Source organism: Lycium ferocissimum, chromosome 2 (genome assembly GCF_029784015.1).
Source record: "Lycium ferocissimum isolate CSIRO_LF1 chromosome 2, AGI_CSIRO_Lferr_CH_V1, whole genome shotgun sequence".
NCBI classification, from domain to species: domain Eukaryota; kingdom Viridiplantae; phylum Streptophyta; class Magnoliopsida; order Solanales; family Solanaceae; genus Lycium; species Lycium ferocissimum.
Window position 1 is genome coordinate 70,908,173 of NC_081343.1, and position 21,542 is coordinate 70,929,714.

General features: G+C 35.7%; 2 protein-coding genes across 4 annotated transcripts; both read left to right on the forward strand.

Moving 5' to 3' along the window:
• Positions 1 to 99: 99 nt before the first annotated feature.
• LOC132047301 (plant UBX domain-containing protein 1) lies at positions 100 to 7,467 on the forward strand. 2 transcript variants are annotated; one of them, XM_059438308.1, is made up of 7 exons: positions 100 to 261; positions 2,840 to 2,936; positions 3,060 to 3,134; positions 3,478 to 3,557; positions 4,485 to 4,614; positions 4,720 to 4,824; positions 6,948 to 7,467. In XM_059438308.1, the coding sequence occupies exons 1-7, from the start codon at positions 181 to 183 to the stop codon at positions 7,148 to 7,150; spliced, it is 771 nt and encodes a 256-aa protein (XP_059294291.1). In that variant the 5' UTR covers positions 100 to 180; the 3' UTR covers positions 7,151 to 7,467. The 2 variants fall into 2 exon arrangements, with proteins under 2 accessions (XP_059294291.1, XP_059294292.1); XM_059438309.1 differs by lacking the exon at positions 6,948 to 7,467 and adding an exon at positions 5,577 to 6,087.
• Positions 7,468 to 8,788: 1,321 nt separating this feature from the next.
• Positions 8,789 to 16,503, forward strand: LOC132047298 (glucose-6-phosphate 1-dehydrogenase, cytoplasmic isoform). 2 transcript variants are annotated; one of them, XM_059438305.1, is made up of 16 exons: positions 8,789 to 8,955; positions 9,688 to 9,925; positions 10,345 to 10,430; positions 10,799 to 10,850; positions 10,918 to 11,104; positions 11,758 to 11,915; positions 12,001 to 12,069; positions 12,683 to 12,741; positions 13,427 to 13,463; positions 14,185 to 14,256; positions 14,577 to 14,724; positions 14,860 to 14,955; positions 15,435 to 15,505; positions 15,782 to 15,897; positions 16,016 to 16,061; positions 16,143 to 16,503. In XM_059438305.1, exons 2-16 carry the CDS (start codon positions 9,758 to 9,760, stop codon positions 16,308 to 16,310), a joined length of 1,533 nt encoding a protein of 510 aa, XP_059294288.1. In that variant the 5' UTR covers positions 8,789 to 8,955; positions 9,688 to 9,757; the 3' UTR covers positions 16,311 to 16,503. The 2 variants fall into 2 exon arrangements, with proteins under 2 accessions (XP_059294288.1, XP_059294289.1); XM_059438306.1 differs by lacking the exon at positions 8,789 to 8,955 and adding an exon at positions 8,966 to 9,106 and having other exon boundaries at positions 9,696 to 9,925.
• The last annotated feature ends 5,039 nt before the right edge of the window (positions 16,504 to 21,542 follow it).

Genomic DNA, 21,542 nt, shown 5'->3' on the forward strand with positions numbered 1-21,542 from the left:
TGACAACAATAACACTGGACCGGACCTATATAATTAAGCCCGTTAGCCCATATCCCCAATTATTAAAACCCGAATTCGGAAAGGTAACCCACAGAAAGAGAAGTATAGAAATATAAAGCTGTAAGTAATTTCAATAAAGGAAAGAGGCAAAGGCGAATTCGTGAAGAATTAGCTTTGCTGATGAGAGCTGATTCTATAGCATCATCTATAAAGCGTCAGAGATTCACAACCGTTGATCAAATGGAGTTGGAATCAGCTAAGGTATTCATTTCAATCTCATTCTTCTTCTGTTGTGATTCCTGTCTTAACCCTGATAATTTTAGTACCCTTTATCCCCTTTTTGTGGAATTGGGATACTGGTTGGAGTATTCAGATCAGTACAAACGTTGTTTAGATGGTTGATTCATTGTGGGAAAAGATGACATGCCCATCTTGATTGCTTAAAGACAATGATCTATTTCATTCTCTTTCTTTAGAATCTTTTAGAAAGAAGTTTGTATAAAGACTCAGTCCAGTTTAAAGCAATATTTCCAGTAAAAATCTGAATACAAAAAAAGGTGCCAGTTCTATCTGCTGTATGTTAGCTTAGTTGGACATGATGCTATTACCGAGCTGCTTCTTGTTAATCTTCAAAGCCCATTTACATACATTCCATTGTTTGAGAGTTGCTGTGAATGAGAATTTTGGCTAGACGATCAGTAGATGCAAATTATATGATCTTGGTGCTCTCTATGTTTGCACACAAATAAACTGTATTACCTTTTAGTTTCTCTAGTAGTGGATAGAGCCGAGGGTCTATCTGAAACAACCTCTCTACCCCCCATAGAAGTAGAGGTAAGGTGTGCCTACATCCTACCCTCCCCAAACCCCACTTCTGGGATTACATTGGGTATGTTGTTGTTGTAGTACTGGATAGAGCAAATGTCTAGCATACAAGTGTGAGATTCAGACTAGTGATTGTTGCACTTTCCTTTTGTTCTATATTTGTAATCAACCCATACGGCATTTAATTATCTTCAGGGCCCTATCTATATGCTCTCCAGGGTTTTGTTAGAGTTCCAGGTATAAGTGTTTGAGTGCTTGAAAGGATTGTCGATGTAGAAATCTCCAGTGGTTTCATTGGTGAAAATGAATAGGATTTCGAAGCGTCAAACCTGGTAAGAAATAGACTACATTCCGCTAATCATCCCCTATCCTAGTTATGAAGAAAAGGACTGAAACAATGTGATTGTTAGAAGAGGGATAAATAATTGAAGGACGTCTAAGTGAAATGATTAATTGGGTTGCAATAAGAAGCCCTGTAATCGGCAGTATGGTTGCTCGAAATATATGCTTATAATAATATGAAAACTAATCTTGGAGATCAAATATTAGTTGATGAATATAAAAAATTATGTTGGCATGTTTGAAATTTTGTTTGCTGAAATAGTCTAGCATATAAGATGGTTCATGTATTTTCACCTATTAATTTGTATCTCGCAAGGCCTATATTCTTGGGTTCCATGCAAACTTGGCGAAAAATAGGATATAATGGAAGTAAAAGATCTATATAGACAAATATCAATTAGTTGGGAATATGTTTTAGTCATGTTAGTACGTTTCTTTTAGGTGCTATGCTTTATATGAGTCTTCTAGTCATCTCAGAGATTTACATACTACTAGAAAATATAAAGAACTCCTAGTTTTTCTATTTATATTTTTATTTTCTGTAATATTGGCTTTAGAAGAGCTTAAACGAAGCGACATGGTCAATGAGGATTTATATACCCAACCACAACATAAGTTGGGGGGTGAGGCGTTGTTGTTGTGTAATCTGTATCTCATGCTTCCTTTCGGCTTTTATGTATTCAGTCTCATTCTTCAGCCTTACAATAATTATCACACTATTCTGAATTGTTACTTCTTTATTTTATTTAAATTGTGAATTGATAGTTTTGTTGCAAATATCTATTTCATGATTCCAAGTTGCGACCCAAGAGTGTGGCCTCAATGAGGTTATTAGAGAATCATGAGGTATTAGGTTCAAATCCAAGCAGAGACAAAAAATACTAGGTGATTTCTTTCCAGCTGCCTAAGCCTTAATGGGCCAAATTATCCGATACATGTGCTGATGGGAGGTAGCAGGAGAAATAGTCGAGATTTGCGCAAGCTGGCCCGAACACCACCGTTGAAGAAAAAAGGACGGGAAGAGCTACCATTACATCTTCAACAATCTCGTGCACATCTTCAATTAGTACTTGTAGCAGGAGTAGGGTCTAGAAGACTAGAACATAGTTTTGAGTAGAATTTCTTAAATGAAGAGTAGCAAGTCTTTGTCCGGGAGGATGAGTAATATTGGCTTTGATAATTCAAGTGCTGTATAGGAGTAGTTTCATGAATTACTGGTGCTTTATTCCCTCTTCTTGAAGGCTCGTGCAATTATAGTATTAGAACAAAAGAATTAAGGAGATAGGTTCATTGTGGGAAATATTTTTACGCTTCAATAACTGAGAGCACCCAAAGAGACTCCACGAGCTTCCAAAAAAGAAGGCTCATAGACTCGGCTAGTGATTTGACTACTTAGCGATCAAAAGACGGTAGAGATGTGTGTAGGCCATAAAACTCCCAGAAGTAAAAAGTTAAGGTTCTTGCTTGAGACATTTGTAATAGCTTGACCCTTTACCTTGTATAAGAACTTTCGGCTTTAACTTATCAAAAAAATAAAAGTACTTTCGGCTTTACTTCTTCAGTTACTCCCTCAAAAGCTAAAACCGAGGAAGACTTTGTTTGTTACTTTTAGCATGGAAATACTCTTTTCGGTTATGGATTCTAACTTTTCTGTTTTATTGGGTAAACTCAGATGAAGCTTGCAGCTGCAAAAGAAAAGTTTGGACGTGAAATCCGCGTATTTGAAACAGCACCAGCTTCTTCAACGGCTTCTGATGTTTCCAGCAACGGTACTTCGTGCTTGATATAGAGAGCATTATCACTAATACAACTTCCTAAACATGAGTCTATTGTCAGTTTTTCATATATGCTCATTTTATTTTGTTGTGACCCTTCCTAATCGTCTTCTGCAGTGTCAGAGGAGCCAGAAGACTTCTATGAGTTCACACCGGAGGATTATTATAGACTTTTGGGAACAAAAAAAGAAGGTAAGATACACTTGTTAGATGGAACTTCAGATTAAATATGGCTTCAAGTATTTGCTAAAGTGAGATTCCTAGTTGACCTCCTATAGAAGAAGAAAGAAATATGTCAATTAGTTGCTTGTGGAGTTAATTGACTAATTACACTAAAACTGTAAACATTTGACTATTATTCTTATTTGTTTGCAGTAAATTCACTGTTTCTTCAACGTTTTTACCTTCAAGGGTTCCTTCCATTCCCGCTGGCTATTCTTGTTTATTTACTACAGATCTGCTGAAAAAGTATACAGTCGTTGGGTTATTTTATGATGCTGCGCATTCTAACTGGTGTTGTGAAAATTTTCAACAGAAAAGCACTTGAAGACAAAGAAAATTCGCGAGGAAGAAGAAGCTGCACGCAAAGCAAGGATAACAGCAAGGATAACTAAGGTTTTCAGTCGATCCTTCTCTCCAGATGATCCTTTCACTTGTATCAAGTCAGAATATTTTTAGTGTTAGATTTGGCATTTTTTTTTTTTCCATCAGTATTATTGTTAAAGGCACGCTTGCATTCTGAAGGTAGGTATAGCTGAGGCTGAATGCTTAGGCAGTTCTTTAGTGTCTACATAAGGCTAAGGCCTCTGCCTCACTGTGGGCTCTCTCTTGGAGAGGGCGGCGATAAGCAATAAATGTAGCTGGCAACATGATATATTAATGGTTTATAAAACATTGTGAATGAATGTCAGTGATTTTTTTTGGATGACATGGGAACCCGCAGCCGCTACCCTTCGGGTGCGCACAGGGTAAACCCAGCTCCTGTGCAATAGCTCGCAAACCACACAGGAGAGGTAACCAGCACTAGGCAAGCCCCGTGCGACGAGCTCGACCCATAAGGCAAATCCCCTGCTGTCGTAGGCAGGGGTTTTTGAACCTGAGACCTTCATTATGAAATCCCCATTCTCAACTAACTGAGCCACCGTTGCGGGTGAATGAATGTCAGTGATTAGGAAGAGGAAATTAAAAAAATTGCTTTAGAAAAAACTAATCAGAAAGATTGTATTGAAATTTAAAACTGGAGTTTACATTTGAATTAGAAGTTGAAAATGATTTTTGAAACTTAAATGACATGATTTTGATTCATATATTTCACTTAATTGCAGTTTTTTCGAATTTCTTCGTCCGTACGACTTCTTGTCTTCATATTGATTTTTCTTCATTATACTCATGTCTTCTTTTATATGTTTCTTCATCCGCACCTCTTCTAGGCATTGGTTTTGATTGCGGCTTTGCGCTTAAAGCCCCGGAGACCTTAATTTTCATCGCCTTAGGATCCGACATTGTTGGTTTTCATATCACATGTTGGTCTCTGTTGTTCAGGCAGTAATCAGAGTACGCTTTCCGGATAATTACACATTGGAGGCCACATTTCACCCATCAGAGACAATCCAGAGCTTACTTGACCTTCTTATGAAAGTGATCACTCACCCGGAACTGCCTTTCTATATCTGTAAGAGTATCCTAAACAGTTGTTACATTTTACTTTTTCCTATATTTCGCTTGCGAGAGGAGTTTATAATGGCATTGCTGAAAATTTAATGCTTCATAATTTCAGATACTACTCCTCCTAAGAAGCAAATAAAAGATGCATCTCAGGATTTCTATTCTGCTGGATTTATTCCTGGTGCTATTGTCTATTTCTCTTACGATCTACCCAAAGGTTAGTGCAAACTGTTAACTGTCTGAATCCTCTGCACTTTTGTAACTTTAATTCTTTGAAACCTCTGTTATATATTTGGTCATAAACATGCAATGACTTGCATACTTAATATATTTCAGTGGTGATTTAAGTTTAATGTTTTTGGTGATGCTTCTAAGAAAACATTGCAACCGGGAGGTGTGAGGGGCTAAAAGAGAATCTTTCTCCTTGACCCAATCACGATAATACACTTCTACTTAGTCCTCGCTCTTTTTAGAGGGAAGATTCATGTGTGTTAATCAATAGCCTAGTATGGCATATCTTTTCATCACCAGAATCCTGAATCTCATGTTGATTGTAAGCTGTCAGCTGTAATATATGTGCTAGCACCCTCTTAATGCTGGTTTCCATCAATAAGAGCTGTACTTCAAAAAAAAAAAAAAAAAAAAAAAAAAAACTAAAGTCTCCATCGCCCAACTCCCTAGATGCTCATATGCATACTCTTTTCGCGTACTTATTTACGTGAAATTGTTACAGGTTCTTGAAAAAACTATGAGCTGTAATTTGATTTATGGACATTACACGCTCGGAATTACAGGGTGTGATAATGTTACCAATGTCAAAAAAAAAAAAAAAAAAAAAAGAAGAAGAAGAAGAAATACAGGGTGTTATATATTTTTTCAGAATATAATTGTTTAGGACTTTCTGTTGACATATTATTCGTTAAAAACCTATTAAATACGATTCAGATATGAATTTTCAAAGTTGTGCAGGAACTGTTACTGTTTATTCTGAAAAATTGCGTTTTGTAAGTGGACCAAAATTTCCAACTCTTGGGAGCGTTTTAGAGAGTCTCTGCCAAGGGTACTCTCGGATGATACAAGGCGAGTTTTTACCCATTTTTTGTGTTACTTATCTTACGGATGATTGGTAAAGCATCCATGCGGGTATACATAAGACACCACAAAGTCCAGCAGGCACTTGCCTTGCTGGATCGTGGCTGTCCATTTGGGAACTAGGAAGTTAGAGATCGCTGTGTGCTCACATTCATTTGAGACCAAGTAAACAACCCTTTGAGTGAGCAGCAAAAGAAGTTCAACCCAACAATCTGTCTCTCTGTGAGCTTCCCTTGTGTCTTTAGGCTTTTAGCGTGCTTTCTCATTTCCAAACACTTCTTGCCCACACAATAAGCGGCTAAGCACATAAAGTTGCTATGCTTGATCAAGGTATGTTAATGGTGGCGATAATTTTCCGAGAGGCTGAACCTGGTATCTACTAAGAGGACAGTTTGGAGAAGCGAGCATTGGAAAGTGTCCAAGAATGTGACTCGTGGCTCTACAATGACACTTTAATTAGATTTTTTTTTTCTCCACATTATGGAGGGTATTCTCTTTTTGCCAAAATGGTTTTTTTTTTTTTTTTTTTTCCTGGTTTAAGTGTACAGGAATAATGAAACAGGAGAAGTTTGTTGATCAGTAATAATGGGAGGTTGGAGTTGTTAGATGTAAATGGTTTTAGGTTGGGTGACAGTGAAGGTTATCTTCTCCCTTCTCTGGGGTTGTGGGGGGAGGGTTTGCTATATGTTGCATGTCATGGGATTTGTGCTTCCATATGGGTGCTCTCTTGGGAACTCTAGAATCAAAGGCCCAAGTGTAATAATAAATTATGGCGTACTTTTCTCCAGCATGTCTAGTCCATGGAGAGGGACAACGTGGTTTTGATTAAACTTAATTTTCTTTCTTCTTTAGTCCCTTTATTATGATTCGTGGATTTGGGTACGTCATATATTCAGTACAGGTACGTATTCCATGTGGATAAAGTCAATTTTTATTAAGTCTTATGTAATTTTGAAGGTTCTGCACAAAGTACCCGTACTGACATTATAACCTTAAAAATTTTGGTACGTCTAGGCAAATGAGAATCCATGTAAGGTGAATCCCTTCTCGATATCTATCTAGTCCTGGATGTTCTTCTGTTGGTTCTTTTGGTGTATAGCCTTACGGCCGGTTTAAAACTTTAAAGGAATCTTCTGCCGACTTTCTTTCATCTTATGATATTGGTTTTGTTCTGTGATGTACACTCTCCCCAGTCTCTTTAAGATTATTATTATTAGTCATTAATCTTATGGCTCAACTTATTCTCAGGTGATGACGGCGCTGCAGCATCTGGGCCCTACCTTCAAGAAGTGGTCATGTCTTTGCTAGGATTGGATACTATGATAGACAAGGAGGAACCTGGTGAACCTAGCAGAGATGAACCTCCAAAAAGCGACCCCCCTACTTCAGTACCAGATCAAAAGCCTGCTGCTGATAAGAAGAAAATTAAGCCAAAGTGGTTGAAATTGTAATATGGTTCATTTCAGGGTTATGATCATAGTCTACTCTAATCAAGTGTTATCTGTAATCCTTGTTGGTTCTGTAATCAGTTGTCACTAGAAGCTAAGACGTATGTTATGTACATGGTCCTCTTTGCTTCAAAATGGATAGTCACTTTCTGGAGTTGTATGCCAAAAGAGGAGGTTGGAACTTGGAGATATGTTGTTCCTCATTCAAATATAGATTGAAAATGAACTTCAGATATTTCTTTGCTTGATCTGTCGATAACCAAATGTAAGGATTTACAATGTATAAGTAAATTTGAGCTTCTGCTTCAGGTCTTGCTTCATCCCTCTAGCAAGAAAGAATTAGAGAAATTAATCAACTGTTAGGTTCAAAGTCAAGCGGTCATAGCTTTGTTGATAATTTGAGCTTGATTAAGAGAGAAAGAAGAAAGAAATAAAGGCTGGTTTAGAACTTACTGGAGAAGACATTTCCAGTTTCAAAGTCCAGTGGTCTCCCCCTTGTTGACGATTTGTACATAATGGAAAGAAAATTTCCACAAAGGCTCCTAAACCTAAATATGAGAAAAGAATTCCAGGGCGTGTTTCTCTCGGTCAAAAATAAGCAGCCGCTATCATGCTTAATATAGGAAATAAAGATTTATTTTGACTCCTGGATATTGGAGAATAAAAATCAGATCAGTATAACAAAATGGCTTCAATTTTCCCAAATTATTTATTGTAGGGCCAGTAAATTATATATTCAGGCTACAGACAAATTGGTGATCTAGCGGTGACATCATTTATTATGTAAACATAACTATCAATCCAGGATTTTTTAAAAAAAAGTGAAACTTGTAATTTAAATAAAAATATAATATCAAACAAAATGGAACAACTTAGAGCTAATATTTTTTTTTTTTTTATATCTAATTGAAAAAAAGTCATAAACTAGTCAAAAAACTAGTTATGGAACAACTTAGAGCTAATATTTTTTTTTTTTTTATATCTAATTATACCCATTGAAAAATAAGTCATATTTTAACTAAATCAAATTTGGAACCAGTAACTTATGTATCCTAATTTTGTTATTTAATTCTAAATAAATAATCTATACATAGTTAATGAACTTTTAAGACAAATACATAATTTAACTTTCTCTCTTAATTAGGGATTAGGGGTTCGAACATGGATATGGAAAAAATCTTTTTTTTTCTTACCTTTTCAAAGTGAGGTAGGAGGTGAAAAGTCTTTGACATAAATAAATAAGATTAGGACCTAAAAGTAATTAATTAAAAAATTTTAAAAAAAAATTTGAAAATTATTGTAAAATTTCTAAAAGTCACGAAAATTCCAAATGCGCTTTTTTTTGAAAAGTAGAGCTTTAAAAACAAAAAACAAAAAAATGACTTAAATAAATAAAATTAGGACATAAAAGTAATTAATGAAATTTTTTTAAAAATTTGGGAAATTATTGTGAGGACTACAAAAGTCCTCACATTCCCTCTTATATAATAGTAATATCTTTTTTTTCTTACCTTTTGTTGAATCTTGGAAACATCGCATGGTCCACCTACTCTTGACTCTCTCCTGTTTGGAATATTTGGACTATAAAGTCGTTAATCAATTGACACGTCTACTAATAGTTCAGTCATTACAATAATTAATTTTGTTTACTGTCCAAATAAGAGATTAACTATGTGAAAAAATGTAAAATGGAGAACGGCGTTAAAAAGTGGTTGGTTTGGAAATTAGAAGTAGGAACAACGAGAGTCGTCAAAGGGCACGGCGGCTCTCTAAATTCGTATAATGCATACCCAAGTCAAAATAAAGTGGTAGGTGAAAGGCATCTCTATAATGTTATTATTAATTAATGTATATCTTGAAATTAATATATACTATATCTTTTACAAATATCCTATACATCAGCAAAAACATCGTTTTGCTTTTTGCCTCTCTTTTATCCTTTTATTACTATTTCTTCAGGTTTGATCCAATTCCTTTTCTTTATACTGCTTTCTCTCTTTTTCAATACCTAAAAGTTGGTTCCTTGTCTCTGTTAGTTTGGTGAATTATTTATCATTCGATGTGTTAGTTCATTGCTTGCTTAATTTTTGCTTCTTTTACTTGCTAATTTTTTGATCTTCCATCCATTATTGTCTGCTAATTCAGGTTTAATTAATCTTATGTTGTCATCAACTGCTCTTTTTAACATTATATTCTTTTATGTTTCTTGGATCCTCCGCCTACTTTGTGAATATGAGTAGTTAAGTTAGCAAAGTTGATTGCTTTGTGCAGTCTTTGTAAATCTTGTTAACTTCCCAATTAGTGATGGAATGAATACTGTTGTTTTAATCGCAATTTACAGTGTTTGATTGACTGATTATTAATTTATAGATTGCTAATCACAAGGTTGAAGATATCATACTTGCCTGAATTAGCAAAGTTGATTACTGTTTTTAACTTCCCAATTAGTGATGGAATGAATACTGTTGTTTTAATCATAACTTACAGGGTCCAGTATGTTATATGTCAGTTTTTTTTATTGACTGATTATTAATTTATAGATTGCAAGTCACAAGGTTGAGTGATCGTACTTGGCTGAATTGAGTTCGAGCTGGTTGTGGGGGCTTGAAGATGGCGGCATCATGGTGCATGGAGAATAGGGGTTCTATTAGGAATGAGTCTTTTAGAGACAATGATAATATACCTGAAACTGGGTGTCTTTCTATTATTGTTCTTGGTGCTTCTGGTGATCTTGCCAAGAAGAAAACTTTTCCTGCACTCTTCAACCTCTATCGCCAGGTACATTTAGTGTTTGCTCTTTGTGGTAATCTGATTTTTTTTGCCTTGAATTTCCTGCATCTCATATGTCAAAGCCGGTGGCAAAACTAATATCATTACTAAGGGGTGTCAAAATATGAAACGTGAATATACGAAGAAATTTAGGGGATTCAACACATAGTATATTTACACAAAATATATATATATATATATATATATTTTTTTTTTTTTACGTATCCATACAGTGTAATTTTCCAGTGAAGGGGTGTCGGTTTGACACCCCTTGGATGCATGTGGCTCCGTCACTGGTCAAAGCTATATCTAAAACCTAGTCATAGAAAATATCTAACTAGTCATATCCAGTTATACTACTAGTCAAAAAGTTTGTGGAGCTCATTCAGGCAATATGCTAACTCCGCCATTGGGCTGTGCACTATCAGGGATTCCTGCAATCCAACGAAGTTCACATATTTGGCTATGCAAGGACCAAAATTTCTGATGATGACTTGAGAGGCCGTATTCGCGGGTGAGTGCTATCTGTTGCATTTTCCAGTATCCATTTCATGATGAAGTATTTTGTTGATCACCTTGTCTCTATTTATGTCCATGTTCTTCAGATACTTTTTGTCTTGGTCTCCTTATTAAGGGAAGTGAGGATGACCACAGCTTTGAATTATTTTTTCCAAAAAAAAATAAAAATAAATAAATAAATAAAGCTAGAGAAGGTTTTCAAGCTTATCTGTTCTTCTGTAGGATTGTTCTTGCCACCATGTGCCCCACTAGTTTCCCTCTAAAAGAAAGATCTTTTTGTTGTAGTTCAGCTTCCTTCTGATTAAAGTATTCTTCTACTTCATATATTTGTTGTACTGTCTTAATGACCTTCTCTAATTGCAGGTATCTTTCTAAGGGAAAAGAAAACGAAGAAGTGTCAGAGTTTTTGCAACTGGTGAGTGGAAATATTTTTTATATTCTTTTCACGTGTGCTATTTGCTTACTCGCCATTGCTCTTTCAGATTAAATACGTTAGTGGCTCTTATGATTCTGGGGAGGGCTTTATTGCACTGGACAAGGCGATATCTGAGCATGAAATCTCAAAAAATAGCACAGAAGGGTCATCCAGAAGACTCTTCTACTTTGCTCTTCCCCCATCAGTATATCCCTCTGTTTGCAGAATGATAAAAAGATATTGTATGAACAAATGTATGTATTTCTTCTCGGAATGAGTTCAACTTAACTGATTACAAATCCAATCCTCATTCTTTTGGTCTTTCATTAGTAGGCTTTAAAGATGACTTTAAACATTTCTGCATGGTTATAGCTACTGCCTAATGTTAATAAAAATTACGAATATGTGTTACTGTTTCCTTACCTTCCTTTCTGGATGCGATTGTCTTTTTAAAGAAATTGTCCCTTTTTAGCTCGAAGAATTGTCATACAAAACTAATGATAGGTAATACATTTTTTAAAAAGTAAGATCAAATTTAACGCTTTCGGTATCTATAATTTTTTAGGAGTAAACTGGAATGAATAAGCTTGACTTGTACAACAAAAGAAAAATCTCCTTTCAATGAACAAATAATTCTTTTTTGGCGCAAATTTGTAAACCCTTGTGTAAAGTTTTCATTAGTTTGAGATTTTTACAGTTTGCAGCTTGGATTTTCTGTTGAATTCTTACATTCTAATTTAGATTTGAGAACAAAGAATTGCCAGCTTACTGTATGACTTATGTAATGTGTCCTCAAGTCGCGGTACTTGGTTAGATTGCGAGCTAATAAGTAGCTGTTTTTATTTTTGCTCGCGATGCTTTTGGATACTAAACAGAAATTTTTAAAGATTTTCTTGCACTATTTCAGCTGATCTTGGTGGTTGGACTCGCATTGTTGTTGAGAAGCCCTTTGGCAAGGATTTGGCTTCAGCTGAGCAACTAAGTTCTCAGATAGGAGAACTATTTGAAGAACCCCAAATTTACCGCATTGACCATTATCTGGGGAAGGAGTTGGTTCAGAATTTGGTACTTTCCAAAATACACTATCTTGTTGAGTATGAGTTCAAATGTCTACGTGTATTTATCTCATACTGTATGAAAACTGCTGCAGTTGGTGCTGCGCTTTGCAAATCGCTTCTTTTTGCCGCTCTGGAATCGTGACAACATTGATAATATACAGGTATATTCTCCCTCTACGATACATGTGTACGATACTACTTTTTTGTAATATAACCTATAAAGAAAATTAATGGAGTGGGAGAGATCTCATCCGTATCATATCATTACAAATTAAAAAAAAAGTTAGATACTCATACCATACTGATAATGAAAAGACGAAAGGTCCATATGCCTACAGGGCAAGAGATGAGGCCTTCCTCTAAGCATATAACGACATATCTGCCCACTTAAATTGTCAGATTTGCTTAGTTTGTTAGGCAAGGATCAGGTTCTTGAACTATTTGGACCTACCTCCAGTTACAGGCCTCTCACAAATCATAATGAGGGAATAATCTGTAATGTAGAGTGAATATCTTACATGGTGGTTAAGTTATCTTGTTATTATCTGATGTATGGAGAAGACGAACATGATGAGCCAATACGATGGCTGAGCCTGAGATCATGAAGGGAAATCTCGGTTGTCAATATTAGATCAATGTTTGGATATCGATATCAGCTAACTTACCACATTTGTTTCCTTTTGTCCTTTCTGTTGCTCGTTCCATGTTTTTTAGAGCTTTCAGTAGTGATGTCCTTAACCTTCAAATGGTCACTTTGTTTCTCCACTTTTGCAGATTGTCTTCAGAGAGGACTTTGGAACTGAAGGTCGCGGTGGATATTTTGATGAATATGGGTATGCCCTAGGTCTTGAGAACTAAATTTTTTTTTTCTCTGTAAACCTTTTCTTATTGTTGGATTTTGAAGATATTCCATCTCCAATGTAATCCTTTGCAATATAATAACATGGAGTGCTAGATGATTGATGACTGGACTAGTTGTCGATTGCCTGTGAGTTCAGGTTAGAGAGTAGAATGACCTGCTGGAGGCAGAAAGAGAACGGAAATTCCACCATAATATTTTGAATGATGTTCTCAAAATTTAGCTAGTCACTTAATTGGTAAGTTGTTTGGCACACTGTTCATATGAGTCGTGTTATGACGTGGATTATGAAGATGTGCTACTAGTTATTCTTTTGGTGAGTGGCGTTGAGGTTGAACAACAAAGCCAGCCAAAAGCTGCACTATTCGGTACAGATTAGTCCACAGGTTCCTCTGGTCTTTAGCAGGTCACTGATTTTTAATGCAATTTGGAAAGGGATTCTGTATTACCAGAAAGAAGGCATATCCAACTTCCAGTTAAATTTGATTTTCCTTTTTTCTTGAAAACAGTGGCTTCTGCTTCCCTAACTTGAAGGATCAGATATAGCCTTAGCAGATGTTCCTAAATGAAGCCTATAAATTTTCCTTCTCTGAACTTCACTAATCTGCATTTCTTACATTTTTGTACTAATTAACCTTATCCATTCGTTCATTTTGCAGGATTATACGTGACATTATTCAGAACCATCTATTGCAGGTGACCCATAATTACTCTGACTTTAAAGCGAATAAGTGCTATATGCTTTTTATATTTATTATTATTTTTGTACACCTATATTCGGAAACAGCCTCCCTACATTGTAGGGGTAAGGTCTGCGTACACATTACCCTCCCCAGACCCCACATTATGGGATTTCACTGGGTATGTTGTTGTTATTTGTACACATATAATATTGGCCTGCGATGAGTTTAAATGGAGTAACATGGTCACTGAGGGTTCATATAGCTGACTCCCAGCTTGTTTGGGATTGAGGCGTAGTAGTTGTTTTTTAATCATCATATCATACCTTTACCCTGTGTGTGTCTACCTCCCAAGGCAGGGGTAAGGTTTGGGTACACTCTACCCTCTCCAGACCCACTTGTAGGATTAAACTGGGTATGTTGTTGTTGTTGTATATCTACCTTTGTTAGTTAGAAGCTTAAAATATGGGGTTTACTATACTTCACAGATTCTCTTCTGGAAGCACATTACAAGAAGGCATTTCTTGATTATGTCTCAGGATTGTGGTAAAACCAATGCTTGCACATATTCATATATGTGGAAAATCCATCAACATAGTAAATTTTTGATAGATGCAATTATTTCCTTGCGTAGACTCGTCCTTAGTTTCAATTGCTCTAACCATTGAACAGTTGAATTCTGCACTATGCTTGGTTATGTTAATTCTTACCATTATTATTGACCTCCCCAACTGCAGGTCCTTTGTCTAGTTGCCATGGAGAAGCCGGTTTCTCTGAAGCCCGAACATATTCGGGATGAAAAAGTTAAGGTATGTATCAGGTTAACACTGCAACAAAATCAATGTGGTTGCTTACTTCTTTGCAGGATAAAATAAGATAAGATAATCACTGTAAATACACTTTGCACGTGCTGCTTTCCATCTGAGCATTAGTTAGTTGAATCTGAGGTCAACCAGGAATTAAAAATAAATGACTTGAAAAAACAATACTCCATTTTCACAGAATTTTCTTGTCTCACAGATTTGTTGCCTTCTCCACGCAGGAATTAAACTTAAATGACTCGAAGAACCAATACTACCTTTTCACAGAATTGTGCTTGTTACACTTATTAGTTTTCTTATCCACGCAGGTTCTTCAATCAATGCTTCCAATTAAAGATGAAGAGGTTGTTCTCGGACAATATGAAGGCTATAAGGACGACCCGACGGTGCCTGACAACTCAAATACTCCTACTTTTGCAACTATGGTTTTACGCATACACAACGAAAGATGGGAAGGTTATATAAGAATTTCACAAGTTTAAAACTTGTTTACTGCTGATCTCAGCCTGTTGTTTCATAGATGTACTTCAGCTACTCTTTTTTATCTGTATCTTGGATATCTTATGTAGTTATGTGGCTTACCTGCTGCAGGTGTCCCCTTTATAATGAAGGCTGGAAAAGCGCTAAATTCAAGAAAAGCAGAAATAAGAGTGCAGTTTAAGGATGTTCCTGGTGATATATTTAGATGTATGTGTCCTGATCTCTCTAAGGATAATATCATCTTGTCCTACTTTCTTACATTTTTGTAGATGTTTGATCGTTAGCTCATGTTACATAAACTAGCAAATTGCATCACCTATGTAAGCAAATTGCATCACCACTAGCATGCATCAATTTACTTAAGAAGTAACACAAACTTGGTGGTTACTTTTCTCCTTTTAAGATATGAAATTACTTGCTCTTTGATTTCATTTGCGAAGCATGTTATTTGATGTTCATAGGTTAAATCATAATTGCTGCTTTTAATTCTCCTAATTGAAGTTCAGCATTACTAGGCCATTTAATACCATGATTTCATTTTTGGTTTTCCATCAACTCTATGCATTATATGAAACTTCACCCACTAGGTCATTGCTGGTTCCCTTTATTTGTGATTTTATTGCTGTGTATCAGATTTTCGGTCTAAGTTCAATGATGGAAAATACCTTTTGTGACATATCAAATAGGTCAAAAGCAAGGGAGAAATGAGTTTGTGATACGCCTCCAGCCTTCAGAAGCCATGTACATGAAGCTTACGGTGAGAATAATTCTGTGCTACTTGTTCTGTTCAAGCTACTACTTTGGTTATTCATCAAATAGTTTCAGATAACGTCCAGGAAGTGTTCAAATTAGTACAATGTTAGAGATATTGAGACAGAGAGAAGAAGCAGCTATTTTGTTCATTATCTAAATTTAAGAGAATAGGGAGGTCCACCTGTTAATTTTTGTTCATTCATTTCAAGGAGAGAGAGAAGAAAAGAATGCCTCTTCTGCTTGTGCTCTTTGGTGACACAACTTTTGTTTCTCTATGCAGGTCAAGCAACCTGGGCTTGAAATGTCAACTGCTCAAAGTGAATTAGACCTGTCGTACACACAGCGTTACCAAGGGGTTGTCATTCCAGAGGCTTATGAACGTCTGATTCTCGACACGTATGGTTCTCAGCCTTTGTGCATGTTGCCTCAGTTTTGACTTGTTTGGTTCTTGCAATACACAGACTGACAGATAACAGTTTCGTGCTCGGATTAACAATATTTTCTTATTTCGCAGAATAAGAGGGGATCAGCAGCATTTTGTGCGGAGGGATGAGCTCAAGGTACGTAGTGCATTTTCTTTTTGGTATATGTTGCCTGGTACATAGACGCGATTGGTGATATTTTTATTCTGTTAAATATAGGCGGCTTGGGAGATTTTTACCCCTCTTTTGCATAGAATTGACAATGGAGAGTTCAAGCCAATACCATACAAGCCAGGTAGCAGAGGCCCTGCGGAAGCAGATGAATTGTTGCGAAAGGCCGGTTACATGCAAACTCATGGCTATATATGGATTCCTCCCACATTATAAGTCTGCCAAAGTGCAGATTATATCCTACTATCCCTATAGATGAGTGGTTACCTTGTCACTTTTGCCATGTATTATCTTGCCTATGTGCAAACTCATTGAGAAGTAACATTATAGTCGGTGTATCGCAAGTATATTTGCATGTAATAAACTATTTCATCTTTTCGAAGCTAATACATGAGAGTATCTGAATGTTCCTTGGGTTTTCCCAAGAGTGAAAAAAGACTTACCCGCCCAACCCTTCCCCACCCCCCCCCCCCCCCCCCCCCCCCCGCCCCAAAAAAAAAAAAAAATGAAAAATGCCTCCCACATCTCCAGTTTGACAAAGATATGCAAACGATAGTGGATCGCGACAAGTTCAAATGAAGCAAAACCAACTAGTTTGGTACAGAGGCATCGTCGTATTTGTTGTTGCACTTGAGTTTAACAACTATATAGATGATTCTAAGTCTTCCGTGAGTCCTATAATTAGACAAAACGGATTTAGATGATTCGTATAGTTGACACAATTGCAATTTGGTACTAAAACGAAGTTGACGAGTGAATGTAGTGTTAGGTCCAAGGCTTCACCTATCAATTTTGATGATAACAAACCAACATAACTATTAATAAAATAATATTTGCTTGTGGTAAATTTATTTTTGATACAGGTTTATTTGATGAAGAAGGATTTGGTGAAGATCTAATTAAATATGGAAAAGAAGATATTACGAGATGGAATTTACGAAAGAAGATGTGGAAGAAAAATACTTACTCAAATCAAGGTGCAAGAATTATGGAAAGAATATTTACAACGATCCTATGGAAGGAAAAATATTCTACAAAAGGAAAAATCAAGACCCAAAATCTATGGAGTATCAAGAGGTCTCAAGTTTACATAAGTGTCCACAATCAGAGTTATCAAAGTCCAAATTCAAGAAGACGAATGTGATTACATTCAAAATAATATAAATCAAGATTAAAGGTGAAATGAAGAGGATTTTGAAATTCTCTTGGGTTGTTTAAATAAAAGCTCAAATTTGTATAGCCAGAAACTTGTCATATGAAGAACACTTCGGCAAGCAATGACGATATATTCAGCAAGAACAAATCTTGAAGATTGGTACTGCACCAAACAAGGAAAGGTTCCAATCCAAAGTGAGATTGGTATTGGATTCAAAAAGGAAGGTATATAAAAGTTGGAAATTATGAATCAGTAGTGAACATTATTTTATTATTCCATAAAGGGACCAGATTTGAATATGGCCAAGGAAGGATCCGTTCTTAAAATATTTAATTGGAGAGAGAAAGGTAATTATATTCTCTTATATATTTTCCTATTATGATCAACAAAGTGGAGATCTCCTCTATACTAGCACTGGTGTCAAAAATCACGAAAGAGCATATAAGGAAGACCTTGTTTTACGTGAGACAAATAAGAGAAAATATTCTTTGTGTTACAAAGATCATACTGTACATGCACAAAATTTTCCTTCCAAATAATAAAGCTATATACAAGCATGTTAGACGGAAATCAAGGATTTGGATGAATCAAGACACAGACCAAGGGAGACATCCAAGAATTTAAGAAAGATTGGAGCGATATGAGGAATATTCCAAGATTGGAAGATCATTACATTTATGAAGATCAACTACTAGAATATTCAAGGACCAACTATAAAAGAGAAGACACCGCAACAGTCAAAGACACGCAACCACTTATACTTTCGCCTCAACCTTCTCAAGTTCTTTGCTCTAACTTTCATAAGCATTGTATTTCTTAGTAATTTACTATGTACTCAAAAAGGAGAGGAAAGAAAAAATATTGTTGGTGAGGCTTTGTATTGAGAGGTTGTGTCATTGTTCGTTTCTTTGGTGAGCGAGTGAAAACCAAATAGTCGTTGTTGGTGAGCGACTGAAAAACCAACCTTGTACAATAGTTTGAGCGTTAGACGTAGGAGCTGCACCTTACAACCATTGTACGAAGAACAACTTACAAAGAACTTAAAGAGATAACCTCCTTGCAACCCAAGGGGACTGGATTAGGATACCACATTGGTTCTGAATCAGTATAAAATCCTAATGTCATTTATTATATTGCCCTCATATTATATTCTGCACCCTTACTATTTATTGTGGTTTATTGATGGGTGTAAATTATTCATGTAATTTTATACATAAAAAAAATAAGTTTTCAAATAAAACATGAATAATTATATCTTATTCTCGCATATTTTCTGACAGAATCTTGCAGGAAAAAGAATATCTCGGAAGAATGAAAAATAAGCAAATGCCAAAGAGATAAGAAAATATTTCATGGGTGCAACCACAAGTCCATGTTCACAACCGTGAAATTTCACATGTGGGAATTACATAAAGACAACATTGGGAGAAGTTGCAAAATTCACGGGTGTGACCACCACTTTCATCTTCACACCCGTCAAGTGTTGGCATCAAGAAAGAAGTTGTAAAATCCACAGGCGTGACCGACACTTTCATACTCCCACCCGTCAAGTGTTGAAATCCACGGGTGTGACTGCCTCTTTCATACTCACACCAGTCAAGTGTTGGCATCAAGAAAGAAGTTATAAAATCCACGGGTGTGACCGCCACTTTCATACTCACATCCGTCAAGTGTTGAAATCCACAGGTGTGATCGCCACTTTCATACTCACACCCGTTAAGTGTTGAAATCCACGGGTGTGACCGCCACTTTCATACTCACACCCGTCAAGTAAGGTCACAAATGTGAGCACTACTTTAAGGAATGCATTCGTAGGGGGAGACACTATATTTTTCTATAAGTAGAGGCATCACTTTGCTTAGAAATTATCTAATCCAATCCCTGAGAAAGACACAAGGAATAGTCTTTGCTCTATTTTCTCTTCTTTTTATTTTATATTTATAGGAGTAGTATTTTATTTTAATTTCTTTCTTACATAGTCCTTAATGGAGTAGTTTCTTTTTGTGGGATACTTGAAGAAGCTTGGTATGATGTTATGATAATTATCTTTACTTTACTTCTTTCATGTCTTGATATTCAAATCTTTGATCTTGCTTCTTTTAGTTCTAATTCTCACGGAGGGATTAATTCAAGGTAGTTTATCAATTCAAAATTCTCAATATTATTTCTTTTAGTCCTAATTCTCACGGAGGGATTAATTCAAATAATTTTGTTGGTTTAAGATTGTTATCTTATTTCTTTCGTCCTAATTCTCAATAGGAGAGAATTCTGAGGGATTGACTCGGATAAGTTTAATGATTTGAGGGTCTCTATTTTATTTCTTTCGGTTCTAATTCTCGCGGAGGGGCCAATTCAAATAAGTTTATTGATTTTAAGGGCTAATCGCAGGAGGTCTTTATTCCTCATAACACAAATCAAGTCAAATAAGTTTTTCTATTCTTTTGTGGAATTTACTAGAATGAGATTTTATTATAATTGTAGCAAGTGGGTTCAATGACTCCCAACCCGTTTCTTTTTAAATTTTCTAATAAGTTGTTTGTTTTATTTTAAGTAATTTATAATTTCAAAACCTCTCCTTTCATCAATTTGATTCTCTCAAATAGTATCCAAGACAATACATATCTGTAGCCTAGGTGGTTCCAATCTCTGTGGGACGATATTTTAAACTATATGAGAATTTGACAGAGTACGAGCGAATTTACCTATGCACTTTGGCCTCGTCATTTATACTTGTGTAAATCAAAGGACTAACAAATTTGTCCCATCCATTTGTCTAGCTATCGCTCGGCACGTTCATAACAACATCAATCAACTAGATTTTTAACGGGCTTACAATACACCCCCCTCTTGTACTTTCATATAGGGTGTGTTTGGTATGATGTTTTCCATGGAAAATGTTTTTTTGTAAAACATGTGTTTTATACTCTCTTAAATTGTAGTGCTTGGCAAGTAAACAAAAATATATTATTCCAAGAGAATTTATATCTAATTTAGCAAAACACTATGCTGTGGGATGGGGTGGTAGTGGGAGGTGAGGTGGTCATAGGACACACGCGTATATATATATATGGGTGCGAGGCGGATCCGAAATTTGGAGGTTCCGCGTGCCACTAAAGATATAAATGTAGACGTATTATATATTTACATGGTCCAAATAAAGTAAGCATTTGATCGGTTTGATGACTTGATCAACTTTGAATTGCGGTTCGGATTATTTGTTTGAGTTACATAGACAAATATTATTTCAAATATTATATAGAACTCTGATAGGTACATCAACTCAAGCTTACAAGTTGTCCCAATTTATGTACAAAAATGCGAGGTTAGATTTCGAGAATCAAATCTTTTAGTTTTGACCATGAACCGAAAAAAGTACTATAGTCAATATAATTGATACTTCAAAATATTTAAAAGATACATGAAAAAATTCTAGTCAAAGTAAGACTCGGTTGAATCTCAAAATCCGAAAGATGCCATATAAATTGAGATGAAGGAGCACAACATAAATAAAATTTCTCTTTTAAATCACCATGAACCAAGACTCAATATAGCCTTTTCTTTTACATTGTGTTAAACCATTTAAATAAAATAAATTAATATGAAAATTAAAGATAAGAACAGCAACGGAACAGAAGTTGGGCTGCAGGGAAAATTTTTTACTAAAATTTTGAAGAGAGAGAGAGAAGATTTTAGATGATTTATTATGGTTAAAATAAAAAGGAAGAAAGATGCTACAAGTTGAGGGAAGATAAATAAAAAGCCTTGTTCAAATGTTAAGGATATCACATTATGTGTCAGAAAAGAAAAAGAAAAAAAAAAAAAAGGAAGAAAAGGAAAGACACCAGCAGGAGTCGAACTGGCATCCCTTGGGGCGGAAAAGGTGGTGCCTAACCACTGGCACCATGGGCTACATTTTTACTCCGGGTGGCATACTTATTATTTGTACCTTTTCTTATAGATATATACATACACATACAAAGTTTCCACCGAGGTGACTCGGGTGGCGTGGCGGCTATATTATTCCAAGAGAATTTATATCTAATTTGGCCACTGAGTGGGTGTTGAGGGCGTTGGGTGAATATGAGGAGACAATGAACTTGGAATGTCACTTATGAAAACCTATTTTCCCTACTTCCGTTAGGGAAAAGAACATGTTTTTCTAAAGAAAATATATTTTAAAATATTTTAATCGACTAAACATGAACAAAGTAAAAAGCATTCTCTAAAAAAAATATTTTCCTCGGTACCAAAATGCACCCCTAATGTGTAAACGTTTCATAATAATAAGTACT